This window comes from Chaetodon trifascialis, chromosome 5, assembly GCF_039877785.1.
Source record: "Chaetodon trifascialis isolate fChaTrf1 chromosome 5, fChaTrf1.hap1, whole genome shotgun sequence".
Classification (NCBI taxonomy): Eukaryota; Metazoa; Chordata; class Actinopteri; order Chaetodontiformes; family Chaetodontidae; genus Chaetodon; species Chaetodon trifascialis.
The window spans coordinates 12,777,933-12,799,125 of record NC_092060.1 but is presented as its reverse complement, the minus strand read 5'-3'; the positions used below and the strand labels follow the sequence as shown (position 1 = coordinate 12,799,125).

Genomic DNA, 21,193 nt, shown 5'->3' with positions numbered 1-21,193 from the left:
CCTCACTGTGTCAGTGCAACATATTACATACTTGTGGTGATAGTTAGGGGACTGAAATGTCCCCAACAGCAACCCCTCAGGGTGAAAAGAAAACCAAAGCCACATTCATCACAGGCTCATAGACTGCCATCTGTAGGACTGCGGACAGAAGTTCAAATGAAGCAGCACTTTTTGAACTGATTATGTGCGCGCAACTGTTTCTCAAAATAAACAGTTCATGTATTCTCTGGCGGTCTCTATTTTCTTTTCAATAATGTATCACAGTATTGAAATTAGGCAATTATTCCCGACTGAAAATGCTAAGGGGAAACAAAAAACTGTAGAAATGAGAAAGAATTTCAGTTTGTTATCCCATGAAAGTAAGAATGAATGTCGTTCCTCAGACATTTTTCACTGCTGACATTCTAACATGTCATGGAAGGAAAGGCACAAGTGTAATTAATAAAATGAATGATGAATGCATTTAGTGATTCCCTGCTACTGTGCATGCTCTCTCACTGTCATTGTAATAGAACAGACCTTAATGTTATTACTTAACCTGCTTTTCCTGCTATGACAAGTCAAAGTGTGTGCAGTGAAACAGGCCAATGCTCCCCAAGTGTCAGTGTCGAGGCATAAATTCCACAGTAATCTTTCATTTTCAGACACAGCATGCTGAACAGCGCGCAGACTCCTACTAACCTGGATGCTCACTTGCTACATCCTATAATTACAACCCATGTGATTCTGGCACAGCCGCTTACTTGAGAAAAAAATGTGATATCTCTGTGTTAGATATCACACGTATAATTCATATCACATGTATAATTCCAGTGGAAAATGTGAAAGGATAACTGCATATAAGGTGGCACGTAGTCAGCAGTGTCGTAGGTTTGGGAGCCTGTTTTCATAAGCTGAGCAGTTTCCCTTCCACTTTTATTTTTTCATTTAGATTTGAGTTGCCAAATATAAATTACACCATAAGATAAAGAATATGCTTTATTATTTATTGTTAAATATAACCCATTTGCTATGGATTGAAAGATGAAGAACAATGCAAGTATGTAAAATACTCTTCTTTTTATTTTAGTTTTAAATTAGAAACCTGAATTATTTTAGTTTTAAATTAGAAACCTGAATTGTCGCACTGACCTTCCCCGCGCTCAGTTTAGGTCAGTAATGGGAGGATGTTTCAGCTTTTTCTCGCTATGGCCCACCCAGTGAAGTGAAACCCTGCCTTGAAACACAAGAGGCCGCTCTTGAGGTGAAAAGGGCGAAAGCCAGCGCGGTGGTTTCTACGTTTGACAGCAGGGGCTTGTTTTACAGCCAAAACAACAAGGATGAAGATTTCAAGCGACGATGCGGCAGCAGAGATAATCGAGGGGACGTTTAGGTAGCTGAAAGGCCATCAGCTTTATCTCTATCTCCCGGTGTGCGGCACCAAATCACCGCCGGGCAACTTGAGTATCGACTGAACTGCAGATGAATGTCTGTGCCTTAAGTGTCCCTGGATTTGTTGTTGTTAGCTGCTTATGCTAACCATAGAAGTTGCGAGCTAGCTGGCCTAGCATGCTAATGGTTAAATCGAGGTAAAAACCGTAAGACGCATATGTTTGATTTGCTTAAAGCTGTCCGGCGAGTAAACTCGGCGTTGTGCAGCTGATGGAGCCAGCTAAGCTCGGCTTCAGTCTTTCAGGAACTGTAGCTTTGGCTAAGCTTTTCAGGGACCAGCCGTAGTAGTTACCTAGCTTGCCACTTAGCCACCACTATCCCTGGAAGAATGAGTAGGAAACACCAACATTTTAAAGGAGCAGAAGTCAGCTGCTGCGTGAAGTACTTCTTATTTGGATTCAACATTTTATTCTGGGTAAGTAAACACAGTGTTTTTAGCCTTCACCTGTCCCTATCGGAAAATGAACGTTAAGTGTTGCTAAGCGAAAAGTCTCCAATATTCTATCAAAGTTAGCTTAACGTTAGCACCGTTGCTGTTGGCAAATTTTGACTTAAAAGATTCTCGAGGTCTCGTGAAAATGATCATTTGAGTTAGTTTAGCTAACTGGAAAAGTATTAAATTAGTTTTTCTCCTGCCATGTGCAGCTGTTGTTCTGGTGTGAGGCGTCTTGTGTGGCAACTTGTATAACAGATTAGCTTGTTTACTTGTTTGTCCTAGAAAACTAGAAGTTGAGTCATTTTTGGCGTGGGACAGAGTTGGGTGTGCTCATAATTAAGCAAAAAAAAAAAAAAAAAAATCTTCGTATTCATGTCATGACTTTGAAATATTAAAATCCACTTCTTGTCTGTACTTCTCGCGTCTTTTTCCTGTATTGGCCTGTGGGCAGCTGCAACTTTTCTTTCATGAAAGTCGAGAAATGAAGTGTTGGTTAATAGTGGGGAGTCATAAGCAAGTATTAGCAGTCACTTCAAATCCTTCATCCTTCAGGGAAGTTTGTAGGAGAGCATAGGGGCCTCTGATGATGGTTTGATTGTCTGATGGTGGAGACACACAAACGAACATGGAGAAAAAGCCTGGCTGCTGTGAGCCTCTCTCCTTCTGCCTTGGCAGTGAGGTACCATTGTGTTTGAGTTTGAGAAATGGCAGTCTCATCTGTATTGTTAGTCCAGTGGCAAGTGAGCCCACATCTCCCTTACAACGCCCCCCACCCCCTCCATCTTTATCCCTCCTCAGTCTGAAAAGTTGCTCTGTTCAGTCAGCTTCACCCCTCCCTCCTCACCCGTCTGCATTGCCTCTGTCGGCTGGTGTAATATAATGTCTGTGGGTGAAGGAATGGCGTGTCTATGTGCCCCAGAGGGTCTTCCCACACACTGTTGGAAGGAAAAGGCCACACGGGCTTGAATAAAACCCAGCCCTCCTCCTTTCAAGCACCCTTTTCACCCCCACCACCATTATAGTGCTCGGGCTCTGCGGGACAGCATTGTTTCTTTCACTCACACACCCACGAACGCACAAAGAGTGATGCTGATAACAAAGAATGGAGGGGGGGGCCTTTCTGACGGACTTATCAGGCACATGGGATCCACACGCAACTGGATCAGTTCCTGTCCCGCCTCCTTTCATTGCCACCTCTTCATTCCTCATCACTCCTCTTCCAAACGTAGGAGTATTACGCTGAGTCTCTGGCTTGTTTTTATTTTTTGGGGAACTGAGGTGATATGAACTGCCAAAGATGCCGCAAGCCACATTTTTTGGGGTTATTTTAAAGTACAATGAACAAATACATTTTACAGTTGGCCTCACAAATGAAAAATGCTCTGTAATTCATTTTGAGTGAGCAATCAACCAGGAAATATTGAGTCACAGGGTTATAGTGTTGTGTCTGATTCATATTGCGTTCTTTCAGACTGTTTGACACTCAGGCCCGGCTAATAGTCCCATGTCTGGGCTTTTTGTGAAACTGTGGAACAAGTTCCAGCTCGCTGGCTGTTTCCGTTAATAATCACTAGAAGATGTTCTCCTCTCGTCTGTGTGCTGCAAAACTGGCTTTGACAGACAAGCCAGTGCATTGCCGAAATAGAGAGAGATGGGATTTATTTTCCACAAATCAACCCATTTGTCTTTCCTGTAGTGATCTTGTCAGGCTTGAAAATGCTGCCTAAATTGAGACAGAATGCCTGTAAGGCCCTAAATATTGTGAACAAAATGGAGCAATAAAACCCAGTGTGTTGGTTTCTGTGTGAATTCTTCCAGCGCGCCTGAGCTTGCTGTTGACAGCCAGACTTTCTCGCCCAAGAACAACACAAGTTCTCTCCTCCTAACAATAGACACATTCCTCGCATCCACTTAATTAATCATATTTTCTGCCTGAGCTGCTGAAATGTTTGGAAGCTGCATGCTGTAATTAAGAGCTTGTTAAGCTGTAACCAAGTTGCTGAGCTGTTTGTGGCAGGCTGTGCGTTATTAGCCAGCTACAGCTCTAAGTGTCTGTTCACATTTGGCACTAAAATGCCTGCTAGTTGATCACATTGCAAGTGGACAACTGCAAAGAACCAGGTGTGACTGAATCTCTGAAGCTGCATTTAGATGCGATTCATGGCTCCACACACTGTACCTATGCAGTATGAACGTCACTGCATTTGAAGAAAGCACAGTCGACTTTAGCCTGTATGTATAGCAGACCTTAGGCCCCTTGATTTCCATGTTGAAGACATCCTGAGAGAAGGAGAGAGAGACACAGCACACTCGCAAGAGCACATCACTTCAGCAGACTCTCAGAAGTGCAGCCACATCAGCAGATGCAAGACAGGATTTGGTTGAAGACTTCATGGCTGCGCCGAAGAACAACATCCGTTTCTGGTCACGCACAGGAACGCTGTCTGATATTCGACGGCGCTGATATTTATTTTTAATAATTTATTTCTAAAATTGTAACACTCAGAATTTAGAAAAATGTAAACAGAAAACACGAAACTTGGGGGGAAGAAACAAATTCGCAGAAAAAAATGGGTTTCATAAAGCCCAAAGAGCTGAACTAATAAGTTCATCATTGATCAATCGTCAGAGTCACGGCTTAAGTCGGTTTTCACCTAAAAATGCCAAACGTCTGCTGATTCCATTTGATGATTTTGTCTGTCAAGTGGGATGATTATCTGAATATGTCTGGTTTTGGGACCATTTCATATAACTTTGAATATGTCAACTTGGGCTGTGAGGAATCAAAAGGGGCATTTTCCCAGTTTTCAGGCAATTTGTTAACAAAGTGATTAAATAAGAAAGTAATAGGTAGATGAATCGATAATAAAAATAATTGTTAGTTGCACCATCCTAGTGTATAGCATCGTGGACATCCTAAACACAGTTGATGTCAAATACCAGCTATTTTCCTGCTTTCTAGCCTTGTGTAGTCTTGTCTGAGGACAATAGTGTGCGTTTTTTGGTTTAGTGTTTGCTGGTCCCCACAGATAAAATCAAATGTGAACAGGGAGGCAAGGACCACTCACAGGGGGATTTTTCTTTTCTTATTAGTTCTGATTTCTGCTCTGATACTCTGTCAACTGCAGTCCTTCTCAGTTGGGTCTACACAATATCTGGATGTGTCTGGGTGCAAGATAATAGCTTTGAACAGGACCTAAACTTGTCTCAATTGTGGCCTCTGCCTCGAGTGTTCATTGTCCATTCCAGGCAGACACACTGCGGCCCTGGCGCTTGTTTTAGTTACATGCTGTTGCACTTCAACAGCTAAATAGATCCACTGATTTTGCAGTATCGAGTGTAGAGAAAGGTGAATGCAAAATATGTGGAAATGTTTCCTTGCTGCGTTATCAGATGAGCTGTTGGTGCTTCCGCTGACATCATATCAAGAATGGCTGCGTTCACACGGCCTGACATTAGGGATTCAGCTTTTGAGGGAGTGATTGAAAGGTCAGTCACGCTTGAGTAAGTCTATACCCTGTGCATTTGTGTATGTATGTGTGTCCAGGCAGCGTGGAGCTTGGTTTGTCTGCTAGTTAGTTGAGGTTAATGGGATCAGTTGGCTTAGGGAGGCATCTTCTCAAGTGTTGATAATCTCTCTGTCCTCGTGGAGAGGAACCCCTGGCTCTGGGACACACATCTTGTGGCTGCACTTGACAGAGAAATAACCTGATTATCATGATTTGAATAACCAGGCGGATACAAGGACATGTAGTTCCAGACTTTGTTTATTTACACAGTGATAAAACATAGAAGTCCAGAGATAAAAGCACAGGGATTAGTGTAGAATTCTACAGAAGAAAGGGAAACTTATTACTCACAAGAGCAGGTGAGATTGAAAGAAGTAAATCCGGAAGGGATTTTTATTAAAACATCTCGCCACCAAGCAAACAGAAGCATTATGAATAAGCAAGACCAAGGCCACAGTATTGTGCTCTTCTGGGTTTATTATCATGAAATTACTTGGTTCACTTAGTTTTTATCTTCTAAAAAGAACTTACTGTCTGTGAACATGTCTCAGGTTGACATTGACAGATCTTAACACAGGTGGCATGTTTCAGACTTCAGCTGACCTGAATTCGACTCTGGCTGCCCAAACTGTGGGAAAAGTTAGATAAAAAGAAATAACGTAAGCACTGTACAAAGGCGGGTTCAGTTCAGTCTCAATGTACTCACTGAGTCAGACTCACTTCAACCCAGATCTTATTGTCCCATGAGGGAAGTTTGGTTTGCAAGTAGGGCTTTGATGAAAAGGCACATAATACGGCTCGAGTGTGTTAGTCTTACACTGTAACAGACACAAAATACTGATAGTTTGTGGTGACGGTAGGTCAGATTTCTGAAATAATGTGATGATAAAGGAATGGAATTCTGTGGAACTAGCAAAATTTTAACTGTGATTTTAACTTAGGTTTTGATCAGTACTCGATTTCAAATTACTGTGTATTTTATGAATAAAGTTAATGGAAGTATTCACTGACTGAGAAAGAGATTCAGAAATAGTAAGGCAAAATGACAGGGTACCCGGCATGGATAACACCTCGCTGTCTCACTTAATGCTGCTTTCGCAGTCGCCTCAAGCTGTGGCAGGGGGAAATGCAACTTGACGTGCACTGAAGTACTTTTGACCGGAAATAACAACAAAATTGGCCATATAACAGCAGTACTGTTCTGGTGTCTGTCTGGTGTTTTATTTTAGAAGCACCAGAGTGAAAAGACCATTTTTCCGTCTGCTTTATTGCATAGTTCACAGCAGAGAGTACACAGGAGAGATGGGACGAGAGGGGCTGGGAATAGGATGTGTTCACACTGAACCACAAGGGCTTCCTGTAATTGATGATTTGTGAACAATTCGCCAGAAGTAGTAGTACATTTTAAGTGCCTATAATTTACGTGGAGCGCTGCGTGATAAGTATAACACATGATACCAGTCAGTCACTATAGATTCTGTACCAGAAATGTCTGCTTTCCTTACATTATATGGATTCATTGAAGGCAGCATGAGATTCTAGCAGCGCTCGCTCTCTAAATCCAAGCTATTCCTAATCATCTCTGGCTAATCATGACAATTGTAAATGATCTTCAGTTGTAGCAGTGATATATATGTATTGACTCTAGTAAAGTAAATAAAAGCTTTCATGTGTGCAGGATATTATCCATCAAAGTGTCATCAACTCCTCCTGGTTTCCTGTTGAGGACAGAACAATGAGAATGAAACAGGAAGCATATCTGATGTGTCGGTGCCACGCGTTTACTAGAAAATGTCTTCCCTCAGACAATACAAAACAGTATATTGGTTAAATGTCATTTCTCTTAGTTTATTTCCCTTTTAGGCTGCAGTTAGCAACATTAGTGTGACGTCCATTCTACCATTTACTGTCTAACGTTGGGAATGGTAATTATCATGCAGTTCATATAACAGTCATGATGAGTGATTACTTGGCGCAGAGTGTTAAAAATTCAAGCCAATTTGTTGCCTGTTTGAGGCCAACTTCCTGGTGATGACCTCTGGGGGTTTTAAACTCTAAGCGTTGCCTTAATGCAACATTCAGTTTGGAGTCTGTGCAGCTGGATTGTCTCATTTGGAAAGAAGGCACAGGTTCAGTTTATCCTTCAGGTTCTCTTAAGGACGCTCCTTCATGGGCTGTGTCCTCAGAAAGCTCCTGGACCTGAATTGAAAAGGAAAGGAAGAAAAAGGAAGAGTCAGAAATTGCAGCCAGAAAGTTGCACTCTGTTCTATAACACATGTCGGTGTTGTGTTGTTCCAGAAGGATTCGTACTGCTTGATGCAACGATATCCAGACAGTTATTTTTTCACTTGAATAAAAAGCAAAACTATTGCATGTGCTGCCTATTACTGACAGCTGAACGCTAACCAAGTACACCGTGATTACAGATCTTTGTACAGTCAATATGAATGTTGGGATTTAATTGTAGTCGAGCAGTTATTTGTCGAGCAGTAATCCATGTTGAACTCTCATGAGATATCATCAAAAATATATATCAGAAAAGTATTATGAGAGTTTTGTGCAAGGAAATGTTTCCTGATCAATAATGTAGCAGTGAAATAACTCACTCTGAGTTTAGCTCTTGGAAAACATGGCAGTGTGTTCACTGAGCAGTGACAAACACACAAAAACAACAGTCTCACAAGGGTTAGCATGCAGAAGTGTCTTTTTCAAATCCAGATATAGAAAAATCTTTGTCATACTAACGTTTGTAGCATAATACTTGGACAAGTCCCCGCCATTGCCAAATCGAAGTTTTTTATTTACATTTTGATATAATATAGAACGAATTGTCTGAAGTTATTTTCATAGAGCTGCTTAAAAACATCCCAATTCTCATAATTTCATAATTAGGAATCAAACGATGCTGACAGCATTTAAAGATTTTCTTTGCTATCAAATGACAAAACTTATTGAATGTAGGTGTTCACAATTGGTAATTCTTCAAAATATTTAGACAACCATTCTGTGACGTTACACTTCAGATTAAGTTGTGTAATAATAGCTTCAATGCTGTTTGGCGAGAACTCTGTCACGTTTTTTTGTGCTCCATGTGGATTATTTCGAGTCAGAGGCTTAATGGTTTAATACCCCCACTCTGTCAGTCTAATCTCTTCTACCTGATCTCCGCCTGCTTACCTTGACTCTTCCTGCCGGTCACTTTCCAGCTGAAGCCATCACACCCTTCACTACAGCCTCTTATGTAACTGCCAGACCAACATGCAGCATGTGACATTTCTGCCACATTGTTGGTGCTGATTGCCATCAGTTTACCTGCTTCTCCAGATTTAATCAGCTTCCCAACAATGCAATTTATCCCAATATCAATGACGCTATTATATTTCAGGCTCTGCCACTATAGTGTGCCTCAGTTAAGTTCATTACCATCCCAAATCTCTTTAGAATGGGGTCTTGTGGCAGCTAAAATGCTGATTAGACAATAACATTGCAGGACTAAACCCACACTACATAGAAATAGGTCCTTTTTCTGAGTCCTGAAGCCTTGTTATTCTGTTAAATTTTTTATCTTGGCTCTGACAGTCACCCTGTGCTTTTCAAAGTTTTTTTTTTGGCATGTTTTGAACTGTGAGCCCTGTATTCATCATTCATGGAATGGGAGGCTAATACCACATGGATTTTCTTTAACTCTCAGGATATCAGATCCTCCAGCCTCTTAAGTGGCCCAGTGCAATGAGTCGAACCTGCAGTAACCTGCATTTGTAGTGATTCACTCCGTCCACAGCCAATTAAAAGACATCTTCTCAGAACTGGCTTTTGTGTCAAGCCTCCAAAAGCCAAATGTCTCACTGAGATTCTCTTTATAAGTGATGGAGATTTTACATGAACACACGATTATCTGTCAGTTTTAGAAGATTATTGGATATTTCTGTATTTGTGTTTTGACTGTTGCTCTTCTCACACATCTGATGTGGGGGAGGCTGTGTTGGGAGAAGGTGATGTCGTGGATTACTGTGGAGTTTAATGTTACAAAAATCTGAACCTGAAGACAGTTGTGGGGTTGTTTGCATATGTTGCCAGGGAGGCACCATCATAAGTCAAATGTGATCCAACGCAGTCCTGATAAAAGATGTTTTCTCTACCTTTGATTGATTCTCATTAAGTCTCAGATGTTTTATTTCTTCATTTTTTCAGTTGCTTTCAGCCTGACAGTGACGCCTCTTCTCTGCCTTTGTTTTACAGTTACTAGGAGCCGCATTCTTGGGCATAGGCCTGTGGGCATGGGCGGAGAAGGTAAGTATAAACACATGCACACAAACACACAGTGTTGAAGCGCAACACGACTGCCTCAGCAGCATAGCTAAATTCCTTCCCTGTATTCCGGCAGGAATAAGCTGAAAGTCCAATTTGCAGGAGAGAATTTAGATGAAAACTGAGAATTGAGAGAAGTGCTGTGGGAAATAAAGGCACCTTTCCTGTAACACTTTGTACCACTTAAAAGCATATTACCTGATAATAGTAAACATGTCTTAGCCGTCTCAGGAAGTGAAAAATATTCCTGCAGTTTAAGTGAGATTTTTGAGTGTTAAAGTTTTGTTGAGCAACTATGTTTTTCCAGTAGTTGAACAGGAAGTAGAATAGTGCACAGCAACACAAAAAGAGCCATAAAGGAAATTACAAACTCATTTCAGTCATATCCAGCAGGAGTTCAATGTCGTTACCCGTCACAAAGTGAACGCTGCAAACTTGCGTGGAAACTGCTTACAGTTTATTTTCCACAGTATACTAACTACAAAGGTCAAATGGTGCCATTAACCTCCCATGTGCAGTGGGTCATGGCCATGTTTAAAACTCCTTCCAATTGAGCTAACAGTCAATTTGTTCATTAATTATCTCGAAGTTGTACTGTTCACTTCAGTAAATGCTGCACCAGCATGGAAGCGTGTACTGATTAGTAACGTCTGGTCGTGAACTCTGTGCAAACAGGCCTGCACCAGAGTCCCTCAGTGGAACAGTGTGAATAATTTAAAGGATTAGGCCGTATGATGAATAGCAGGTACTGGAAAGGCATAATGGTGAGTTTGGGTCTCAGTGGCTAAGATGATTAGTTTCTAGCCTGCTGCATTCAGCCAGACTAGTTTAGTGTTTCAGGGCCTCATGCTTAGATCCAAATGAAGGCACTTTATTCTGCACAAGTGCTATGAAAGCACAAGAACGCAGTCATACCTCCACGCTGTAGTTGTCCCTTAACAAGTGCAGTGGGAGCTGAGCTTAAGCAGTAGGAGACTTCAGCTTTGTGGGCTTTAGCTGCAAGTGTTTGACATGTGCAAGCAAACAGGATGTCAGAATTGAGAGCAGTTACCCACATTAACAGACGGTAAGGCTGGTGGGGTCGCTTTCATTATGGTGTGAAAAAGACAGAGATCTTGCATGATGCATGACTGTACCTCTGTCTAATGTGCTGCCCTGTGGTACCTTCCATGAGCCTACTGTTTGGCGTTACGGTGTAATTTCTGTTTGAGAAATTTGTCAGTGCAAGGCACGATGCAGGCTGGAGACTGACAGGAAAAAATGTTGGCCTTACAGCCTCGGGGTTGCGAGGACAGGATGTGCAGAGAGGAAGGAGGGATGTCTGTTTGTGAATGTTTGCTGAACTCTGCCTCTTCTGGGAAGAGTCACTTGTTTTATAGGCAGGGCAGAGATCTGTTAGAAGGAAAATGTGCTGTAGATAAATTGATTAAAAGAAAAAACATCTGGGGGGTTGGTATTCTATTGGGGAAGCCGCCCACATGCTAACAGTATCGGCTTTTTACAGCTTTTCTTCTGCTGCATTTCTGAACAGGGCAACCCACATTAACCTCTCAGCTGTCATAAGTTAAATTTTCACTATTTTTGCCTCTTTTCAAGGTTAACTGTGTTTCTGTAGAGTGCAGAAATGAGCTGGGACCTTGTAATAGAGATAGTAAGGATTGATTTTGGAAGTGTTACAGTCGGAATTTTAACCGCTTTCTTTTGTCTTTCTTCCTCTCCCTCAGGGCGTGCTGTCCAATCTGTCATCCATCACAGACCTCGGGGGCTTTGACCCCGTGTGGCTCTTTATCGTCGTAGGAGGGGTCATGTTCGTCCTGGGCTTCGCTGGCTGCATCGGAGCGCTCAGAGAGAACACCTTCCTGCTTAAATTTGTAAGTCAGCTCCCAGCTGTCCGAGCACAGTCGCCATTTTAACCACATCACGCCCCCTTAGATCTGCAGTTCACACCAGAGCCGAGGCTGTCAGAGCAGCAGGTGGATGACTCACCCAGGCCAGATGCTTGGGGCGGTTGCGTGGCACAAATCTCGTCACCAAGCTAAGGCCTGTTTCATCAGGAAGCAATGATCAGAAGCATTGATCCACGCCTCATAAGCCACCGAAACATTTTCTCTCTTTAATATCAATTAACTCCGTGATGTATTTTTTGTCTTTTGATGTGTAAAAAAAAAAAACTAAGATGACCTCTAAAGCCCAAAGCCAGTTTAGGAGGTTTATTTGGGTTGATCTATATCGATAACAACACATGAATGATGGAGACACACTCGCCTTGTTGCTGGCTGCAATTCTGAGTAGCTATTAGTTCCAGCCGATGTCCATTAGCAGCAGTGAGTCAGGCGTCAGAGTGAGGAGCTAATGTGGCTTTTGTGCATTTATTATGAGCCCCGTCTCCTCTCCGCCTACATTTACTGTAAAGGGCTGATGTAACGGTGCCCCTGGGACTGCCGTTTTTGTTGCCACACTCACTCAGCAAATCAGGACAGACCTGTACGGCGACATTACATCAGAGCGTTTGTCCTTTCATTCTTTTACAAAAGATGCGATGAGAAAAAAAATGTTTTTGGTCTTCTGGTCCTTTTTTTAAAACAAGATTTTCCTGAGCGCACCCAGATTGCCTGATTAAACTGCCAGATTTATTGTTTTCTGTTTTCTGTTTTTGCGTTTTTGCGTGTTTACACTTGTGTGTGTTTGTGCATGTTTACACTTGTGTGTGTTTATGCGTGTTTACACTTGTGCGCGTCGTGTGCTTTCCAGTTCTCCGTGTTCCTGGGTTTGATCTTCTTCTTGGAGCTGACTGCTGGGATCCTTGCCTTCGTCTTTAAGGACTGGATCAAAGACCAGCTCAACTTTTTCATCAACAATAACGTCAAGGCCTACCGCGATGACATCGACTTGCAGAATCTCATTGACTTTGCGCAGGAATATGTGAGTCCACGCCTGCACTCTGAAACCTTTGTGTTCAGTTACAGTCTCCTTATAAAGGTTCACGTTCCTTGGCTGGAGGGAGTCACTCCCTTCTCTAGAGGTGTTGTTGTTTATATGAGTTTCAACACTGATCTTGAGTCAGCACAGTTCTGGGCAGACAGGATAATGAGTTAGCCAGTGCAACTGTGGAGTAAATATGATATTTCCCTCAAATGATTATCCAATTATGTGAAGTGAAACGGTTTGTTGTCCCCTGTGTACAGTATAAACCCTGGGCTCTGTCATGGCATACTGTAAAGGCGATTAGATCTGCTGCTGTCTCACCATTTGTATCACACTATCTGTTGTCACTACTTGCCACAGTAAGCTGGCTACCCACCCAAGCTGACCTGATCCGGGCTCTAAAGAGCTGTTTCAAGACCAGATCAGAGAAAATAAATCAGTCTGTTAACTGGAGTTGGCTGTTTAATCTCTGCCTGTTGTTGCTGCTGTCTCAGTGGTCCTGCTGTGGAGCTCACGGGCCCGACGACTGGAACCTGAACATCTACTTCAACTGCACTGACCTGAACCCCAGTAGGGAGCGCTGTGGAGTCCCCTTCTCCTGCTGTGTCAAAGACCCCGCAGTGAGTCATTCATCAATAATAACACATGATTAATCTTGCAGAAATGTGCTGTTTTATTTTCAACCCAGACTCCAAAAATGTTGGGATGCTGTGTAAGACATAAATCAGACTTCAAGACATTCATTTAAGAAATCCTTTTGAGATATACTCAATTGAAAACACTACAAAGACAGTATGTTTAATGTTTTATCTCATCGGCTTCATTGATTTTTGTAAATATATGCTTATTCTGAATTTGATGCAGCAACATGTTTCAAACTCTCACCACTTTGTGAACACATGATTGTATAAAGGATGTTACTGCATGAGCTCAACTTTGTAAAACCATTGTTGGTGAACACTGTTGGTTTGCAAATGATTACATTCTGTTTTATTTAAATTTTACACATCATCCCAACTTTGGGGGGAATCTGGGTTTTACTGTATTGTACTGAATTGTAACTAATGATCAACAGAAAAATAATCAACTACTTTCAGAATTGAATAATTATGAGTGAAAATGTCAGTTTGCTGGTATCAACCTCTCATATGTGAGGCTTGTCTGAAACTGAATAACGTCAATTTTTCACTGTTTGCTGACTTTTTGCAGACAGAACAATTAATAGAGAAAAAAAACATTAACATAATTACTGATATTGCATATTAACTGATAATGAAAGTAATTATTAGCTGCAGCCATAATTTAGCTTTGAAATTGCAGCATTTCAACTCATTCTGAATGCTTGAGGAATTTTGCTTGAAAAGTTACTCTCCAAAGTAGTCACCTCCTAATTTATTTCTCCCCCTTTGGCAGTTAAAAGGAGTCATTCAACACTTGAAACACTGACCAGTCGCTGACATGAAGAGTATTTCACATTTTTGTGTTGTTCTTGCAGGAGGATGTCATCAACACGCAGTGCGGTTATGATGTTCGGCTTCAAGGGGTTTGTATCTCCAGCATTTCTCTATACTTAACCTTCTGTTTGTGTAACATGACTCTGCAGTTATTTCTCTTTTCAGGATGCAGCTCTCTGAAAATTGCTAGTGCTTACTGATATTTTCTCATGCAGATGGTCTAATACAATTATAGCAGTTAAATTCTCATTCACAGCACAGGTACATGCAGCAGTGGAGCATGATTGGCAGCCAGTGTCATCCTTTCTGGTTAGAACGACGCAAAGCTGCTGAGCAGAATTATTCCTGAGGGCGAGTTGATTGACAAGCTGCAAATCTGTTTGATTGAAGCGATGTAAGCAGTTGTTTTAAGGTGAAGTGGCAGTCTGCTTCATTTGTACTGGACCTGATTGCTGGTCTCAAACGGACAGTATAATATATTAGTGGTTGTAAGAAAATAACTTTAAATGAAACCAGAGCATATACATATATAACAGTTGGCCAACACAGCAGACACAGAGAACGTATAGGGTTAAGCAGTGCACAGGCTCCTCAGCATGCTTCTTGCCTTAATAACAGATTGTTCTTCAACGGGGATAATTAGGCTCCAGTTATAGCCTAGAGAGCAGCCTTACTACACTCTGTAATTGGCGACTCAGTGGGTTATGCCAGTCCGTTCCCTTTTCCTCTGTGTGTGGGTGTGGTGGTTACAACTCACTGCACTGCAGTCAGAAAGATTGCTGTTGCTAGGCGCGCTGCAATACAGTGAACCACCTGCCACTGAGTTGGTATGAATTCATTTTCTCTGTGTGCTCCTCTGCTCACGCCCTGGCCGCTGATATTTTGCTGAAACTGTCAGTGATGTGCAGTAAGTTTCCTGTGCAGCTTGTTTATGGAGGGCAGGCTGGGAAAGAGGACGAGCAGGAGACATGAGGAGGACAGCGGCACAACAAAGGCACAGGGCTGAAATAGCTTCAGAGGAAGTTCACAGCCAGAACAACATAGTGTTTCCTGCTTTTCTATTGGCTGCCAAGACTCCCTTCACATCCCATTGGTTGAAAGCTAGCTTTCAGGTTTTGCAAGAGAACAAAGGATTTGCCTGGTTGACTTGTCTTGAAGAGTAACAAAGAGAGCATTGTAAAGAGTCCTGTTCACACCCGCTTTTACCCCCATTCCAGTGTCTGCACAGCTCTGAATTACACCTTTTAATGTCCATCTCTGAAGAGACCGTGTACTTCATTGGCTGAATCTGACGCTAACACAAACAGCCATCTGTCCGGTCACAGGAAACAGCCTCTGCCCAACATGGTCCTCTGAATCCACTGCCTTGATATTCTCCATGATGTCCAAACACTGACATGTTGTAATCTCACAGTGACTCAGTTATCACTCACCCCTCGTGCCCTCCTCAGTGGTGAAAGAGTCAGTGGGCAAAATGCTATCTGTGTTGTTTGTTTTGTCTGGCGTTAGTCACAGGCCAGAGTTCAGATGTTTGTGTAAACCCTGCAAAAGGCCAGTGTCCTCTCTGTGAATCATTTAAATGTGATTTAAGTAAAAAATAAAAATCACTCTTCATTTGAATTCACCTCTAACATGTTTTTGTTTTTCAAAAGGACCTGGACCGGCAGAAATATATCTATACCAAGGGCTGTGTGGGACAGTTTGAGAAGTGGCTTCAGGACAACCTGATCATTGTAGCTGGAATCTTTGTTGGTATTGCACTTTTACAGGTAAGTCTTTGTTTTTTCCTGGCAGACATTTAAATGAGGAAGCATTGTATGTGACACCAGGTGTTTACCTCAACCTAACAACATGTCTGGGTGCTGGTTTTGTGTCATTACTGCCATCTAGTGATGGTCCAGGTAACGTCAAGCAAACCCCTGCAGTACTGCAGTCTGCTCTTTTTCTTCTTCTTCTTTTTTTTTTTTTACTGTAACGTGCTCTATTCTGATCTCTTTTTCAGTAAGCGTCTCTTGACCTTGTGTCCTGTGTTGTCTCCTCTTCAGATTTTTGGTATCTGCCTTGCTCAAAACCTGGTGAGTGACGTCAAAGCTGTCAAAGCCAACTGGTGACAGGAGAGGTGAAGCGAGGAGCCCCCACCCATCGGGCCCAGCCAGGTCAAAAACAGTCCCGTCCAGCTGGGAGTGGAGAGTCGAGAGCATTCAACTCTGTCTACTTTGCCACCGAGCTAAGCAGCACATACACACTCTCACACTTATACGTGCAGATACCAAGAGTTTACTTCCCTGTTTATCAGCGACACTTGAAGGGAGAGAGGAATATCCCGCACAAACCAAACAGTCAACACGTTGTTTACCACTCAGCTGGGATTTTAACACAAATATACAGAGGATGTCCCTGCCTACTTCTTTTTACTTTTTTCCTGTTTCCTCTGGTTTTGTTCTTCGGACACGTGTATTTATGGGCGCTGTTGCACAAAGACTTCTGTCACCTGGGAGATTAGAAGCCATGGATGAAAAGAGACAAACAAAACAACAACAAAGGAAAAGAGATGATGAGTCCCTTTTTTAGGTCAAACGTGTCACAGAGCCTCTTACCGCTCAGTGGGGGCTTGAACATCTGATCCTACAAACAGCCGGTTTTTAACGTGTTTATCCCCACTTCACGCTGCAGGGGATTGTGGGCGACTGACCGACCGGTCGGCCAACAAACGTACGGATTCTTCTGCCTGTCATTTTTCTCCATAGTGACCTTTTTTTATGACCACTGAAAGACTCTGAACACTGGCTGGTCAAGTCTGCAACTTCAAATCATTTCAGGAGATTTGAATTCTGACTCAAATTGTAAAAAGTGCCATTAATTCCCATTTATATATTTGTTTCCTTTCTGTCATTTGCTCTGAATTTCTGCTCCCCCCACCCCACAATACCTCAGGGCCTGGCTGAAAACATGCTTTCTGCCACCGGTTAAAAGCATATCTGTTTTTTTTTCCATCCATGTCTGTTGAATTTAGACTATTTTAACGCAGAAAAACACTGACAGTCCCTCGAAAGTTGCTCTGTTTGCCCTGCAGTGATTGTATTATCTGTTGATTTACTGAAGGATATTGTATTATATGAAACAGCCTGGTGTGGTGAGGATTGTAGGTCTATGCTTTACAGGGAAAAGGTTTTAATGATAGCTGAGATTGTGTTTATCTCTGAGCATCCCTCAGGCACATGGGATTGCTGGTTTGGGGCCTTTTTACTTGACATATGTTACCATTTGTCTTATATTTCGTCCTCTGCAAAGTGAAATACGAATATTTGTCTGTTTAAAGATGTCCGTTATTCATCCCTGTCTTCTCATAGACAGATTTCTAGTCTGGACTCATTGTTTGACTTCACCAGGCACCTGTTTTACCTCTGACCCATCAGTCAACTGCGTAATAGCCTCTTATCGTCGATGTTGTTAGCAGTCCTAATGGAGACCAAATAATATCAGCTGCCCACTAGCTAATTGCCAAGGTTTTGTCTGGCTGCAATTCAGATTTTGTTAGGAATGCCAAGAATAACAAATAGCGTTTCTAGATAGCCAAAATGTGAATTTATTGTCCCTTTTTCTGTGGGAAGTGCCAGTTGAAAAGAGAAATCAAACAAAAATTAAAAATGTATGTTACAGTATCGCTTTTATCTTTAATCCATGTGTCTTTTGTTTGGACCGGTTTTTAAATAGAATAGTAAATACATGCTGTTACCTTTGATATTAGCAACAGCCATAATATAACATGAATGCTGCTTTGACTAGATTATCGATGTGTAGTTCAGTAACCAAGCTAACAAGTCTCACATGATGGAAGCGTTTGTTCAACATGTCGTTACAGTTTCCAGGCTGAGGAAATATTCCACGTGATTTGTCCTCGCTCAAGTTTACACTTTGTGCTCCGTTCATGTTGCCCTTTGTTGTTCATTATATAAAAGAATCCCATTATAGGTTGCCCTCGCAGCTGTTCATCTTACCCATGATCCTCACAGAATGCAGTTTGTGACATGACTGGATTCACTTGATAATAGTGTTTGTTTCTGTCTGCATGGAACCACTACGCTCGTTTCTGGTTGGAGCAGGATCATTCAGATACGGAGCACAGGCAGGATTTGGGTGGGATTGACTCGACCCCACACACACACACACACACACACACACACACACACACACACACACACACACACACACACACACAGCCCAAAAAAAAAAAGGAATCATGTTTTGAATTGCAGTGCACACAAGTTGAAAGATGGGTAGCATTAATATTCTGTGAACAGTACAGCAAAACTTTTCCTGCCTCACAGAGTCTGCTTGGAGAATATATTAAAATATATATATATATACAGGAGCTCATTCAGTAACTGCACCTTATGATCTCCTGCTGCGCGTTCATGTCACATGTTGCTTTCACCCACACGCTCCCTCCTCAAAACGCTGCCTGATCTGACTGCACCTGTTTCAGAGCCTGTCATTTTGATGTATTTTTAAACACTGGGCCCGTTTGGAAAAGAAAAAAAAAGCGAAAGGCAAGACAAAACAACAGCCATTTGATTTAGGTGTCATGAATAGAGTCGATCCAGCGGAGCACAACACATCTGCACTGGAGTGACGGCGTCTTAATGACTTCTCTCAGCTGAAAGGGATGAGTTTGCACGAGAGAGGGGTTCATTCATTTCAGGGCTTTAGGTGTAATCAGTGAGTAAGAGCCTCGAGCCGTCTGAGGCGTTTTTCCTTGAGCTCGCATGTAGAAACATTTACAGGATAAAAGCCAGTTCTTGCAAATTGCCAGCCATAGTTGCCATGATGCTGCATGATTTCATCTTTATTTTTATCATCCTGTTATTCTCAATGTGTGTGGGCCTCTTTGATTTCACGAACTGTTGTAAATCAATCGGTCCCACTCGAGCCTAGAAGATCAGGATGAAACCAGCGAGTTTTTTTTTTGTTTTTTTTTTGCCCTCCTCCACACCTTTCTAGTTTAATCTTTTGAAAAGTGGGTTGAAACAGATAATGTGTGCTTAATTAGTTCAACAAATCTTTGAAGTGGTTTCATTTTTTTTCTCAAATCACCCCTAATTGAAAGTGTTTGCTCAAGGTCTGAAACACCCCCCTCCCCCACCCCCCCACCCCTCGTGGAAAGAAACAACATCTGCCTATGCATGAAGAAGAAGGAGATTGGAGGTTTTGTGTGATAAAATGGAGGGCTGCTGCCTTTTGAGTGATGGATCTGGCTGAAGGCAGATGGAGGCCATGGGTGTCAGCTCTGTGCTGCAGAGCTGCAGCTCTTACACAAAAAAACACTCCCGCTCTCTCTCTCTCTCTGCAGCCACCTCCGTGTCTGGATGGATATGCCAATAATCAGACAGTCACCTTGGTATTATGGACAATAATGCCGTAATAATGGGTAATAGCAGCATGGCAGGGCTTTAATATGCAGACTCTACAAAGGTGACCTACTGGACTATGTTTTAACAGCTTTGGGTGATTCTGCTTGTGAATTCCTTTAATGTAAGGGAAAGGGGCAGGGAGAAACCACGCTAATTATGCTTTGTCCTTTATCATAATGGCCTTTCATCTTGAAACACCCTCTTCATTTCTCAGCTTTCCCTGTGGGAAGTGAAATCATTCCAGAGGAGGAGCCTTATGCATACCATGAATGTGTAAGTCAGTATCAGCGTGGACCTGCAGCTCCACGCTCCGTTAGACGTTCTTATTAGCCCTATGCAGCGCAGCGCACAATGCAAGTGAAGTTGAGAAATGTGAAATTAAGAGTTATCTATGGTGATGTTTTTTTTTCCATGTTTTTCTGGTTCTTACATCTGTTTTAGTGAACAGGAGCATTCCATTTCTGTCTGTTTGCGGGTGCGTGTGAGCAGACTTACATGGAAACCACAAAGCATCTTAATCAGCAGAAACAACCAGTTCAACAGTGTCATTAATCATTGAAATCATCACTTCTGTCCAGGTTTTCATAATCTTTTATTGATATAAGACTTCTTTTGCTACATATGCATATATGAATGCTTTGACTGAACTTTTTTCCTTTATGTACATAATGCAAAGTGACAGTCATCAGGACTGATGATTTATCCTGTGATCCCTTTCCTGCCTTGAAGCCTGCTAATGTCTTGGAGCATTTCTCTTGATATTTCCAACAAAAGTGAGCGGCGCCTCATTGTCTTACCTCATTGCGTGCAGGCGCTGGTCACATCAGAGCGCCAGGAAGCAGCATCATTAACTCGTTTGTGAGCATATTAACAGATTTTTACAGATTTGCTGCAGTTGAAGAATGTGGATACGGTAGTTAATGATCTTTCAGCCACACAAACCACTATGAATATCCCTTTGTTCAGCTGGGCAGCAAAAACATTCCCCCCCCCCAGTTTTACTTAACAGTTTGGCCGTTTTTCCTTGTGTGTCAATTGCAGCAGAAAACAACAAACCATTATCTATCCGTTCTTTCAGTTTAGACCTGTCTACACGGATGAGTAGCCTTGTAAAGAAATGTATATGAAAACTGTGGGACATGGTCTGTTACACTGTATATTGTGTTGAAATATGCCTCTTTCATATATTAAAGGATTTATGATAACAGAGGAGTGTTTTCCGTTTTAACTCAAGCAAACATGAACAGCGTGTAGATTTGCTCAAGGGCTGGATTCACAGTTTTAATTTGTATATTTTCCACTAACCCTCGATCCTACAACACTACAGAGGCGATATTGCACATTCACTGTATTCGATTAACTGAGGTTACTCATTTTTGAGATTAAGATTTAACAAATAGGACCAGCTCCTAGAACATGACGAAACAATATATAAAGAATTTATAAAGTAGTTCAAATCAGCGGCATCCTGACCAGCTTCTGCATTAAAATGCTGCTTGCATCGGTAATAAGAATCCTATAATGATGTATGTAATGGTAAATCATGAGTACTCTGCTTTTTATACTTCAAGTACCTTTTGCTGGTCATAGTTTTCTATTAATACATACATACATTATATACTTGGGGGCTGCACGGTGGCGCAGCAGGTAGTGCGCGTGCCTCACAGCAAGAAGGTCGCAGGTTCGATTCCCAGGTCGGGCCTTTCTGTGTGAAGTTTG

At 42.0% G+C, this 21,193-nt stretch overlaps 1 protein-coding gene across 1 annotated transcript; it reads left to right on the top strand.

Moving 5' to 3' along the window:
• Nucleotides 1-1,254: 1,254 nt before the first annotated feature.
• tspan17 (tetraspanin 17) lies at nt 1,255-20,683 on the top strand. The gene is made up of 8 exons (XM_070962537.1): nt 1,255-1,846; nt 9,616-9,666; nt 11,409-11,555; nt 12,436-12,606; nt 13,104-13,229; nt 14,105-14,152; nt 15,716-15,832; nt 16,109-20,683. Exons 1-8 carry the CDS (start codon nt 1,760-1,762, stop codon nt 16,172-16,174), a joined length of 813 nt encoding a protein of 270 aa, XP_070818638.1. The 5' UTR covers nt 1,255-1,759; the 3' UTR covers nt 16,175-20,683.
• Nucleotides 20,684-21,193: the final 510 nt, after the last annotated feature.

Excerpts from the sequence above, each read along its gene's own strand:
- tspan17 (XM_070962537.1), top strand. The coding sequence starts at position 1,760 with ATGAGTAGGAAACACCAACATTTTAAAGGAGCAGAAGTCAGCTGCTGC. Across the intron at positions 9,667-11,408 it reads TGTGGGCATGGGCGGAGAAG|GGCGTGCTGTCCAATCTGTC; the intron begins GTAAGTATAAAC and ends CCTCTCCCTCAG. Across the intron at positions 15,833-16,108 it reads TTGGTATTGCACTTTTACAG|ATTTTTGGTATCTGCCTTGC; the intron begins GTAAGTCTTTGT and ends TCTCCTCTTCAG.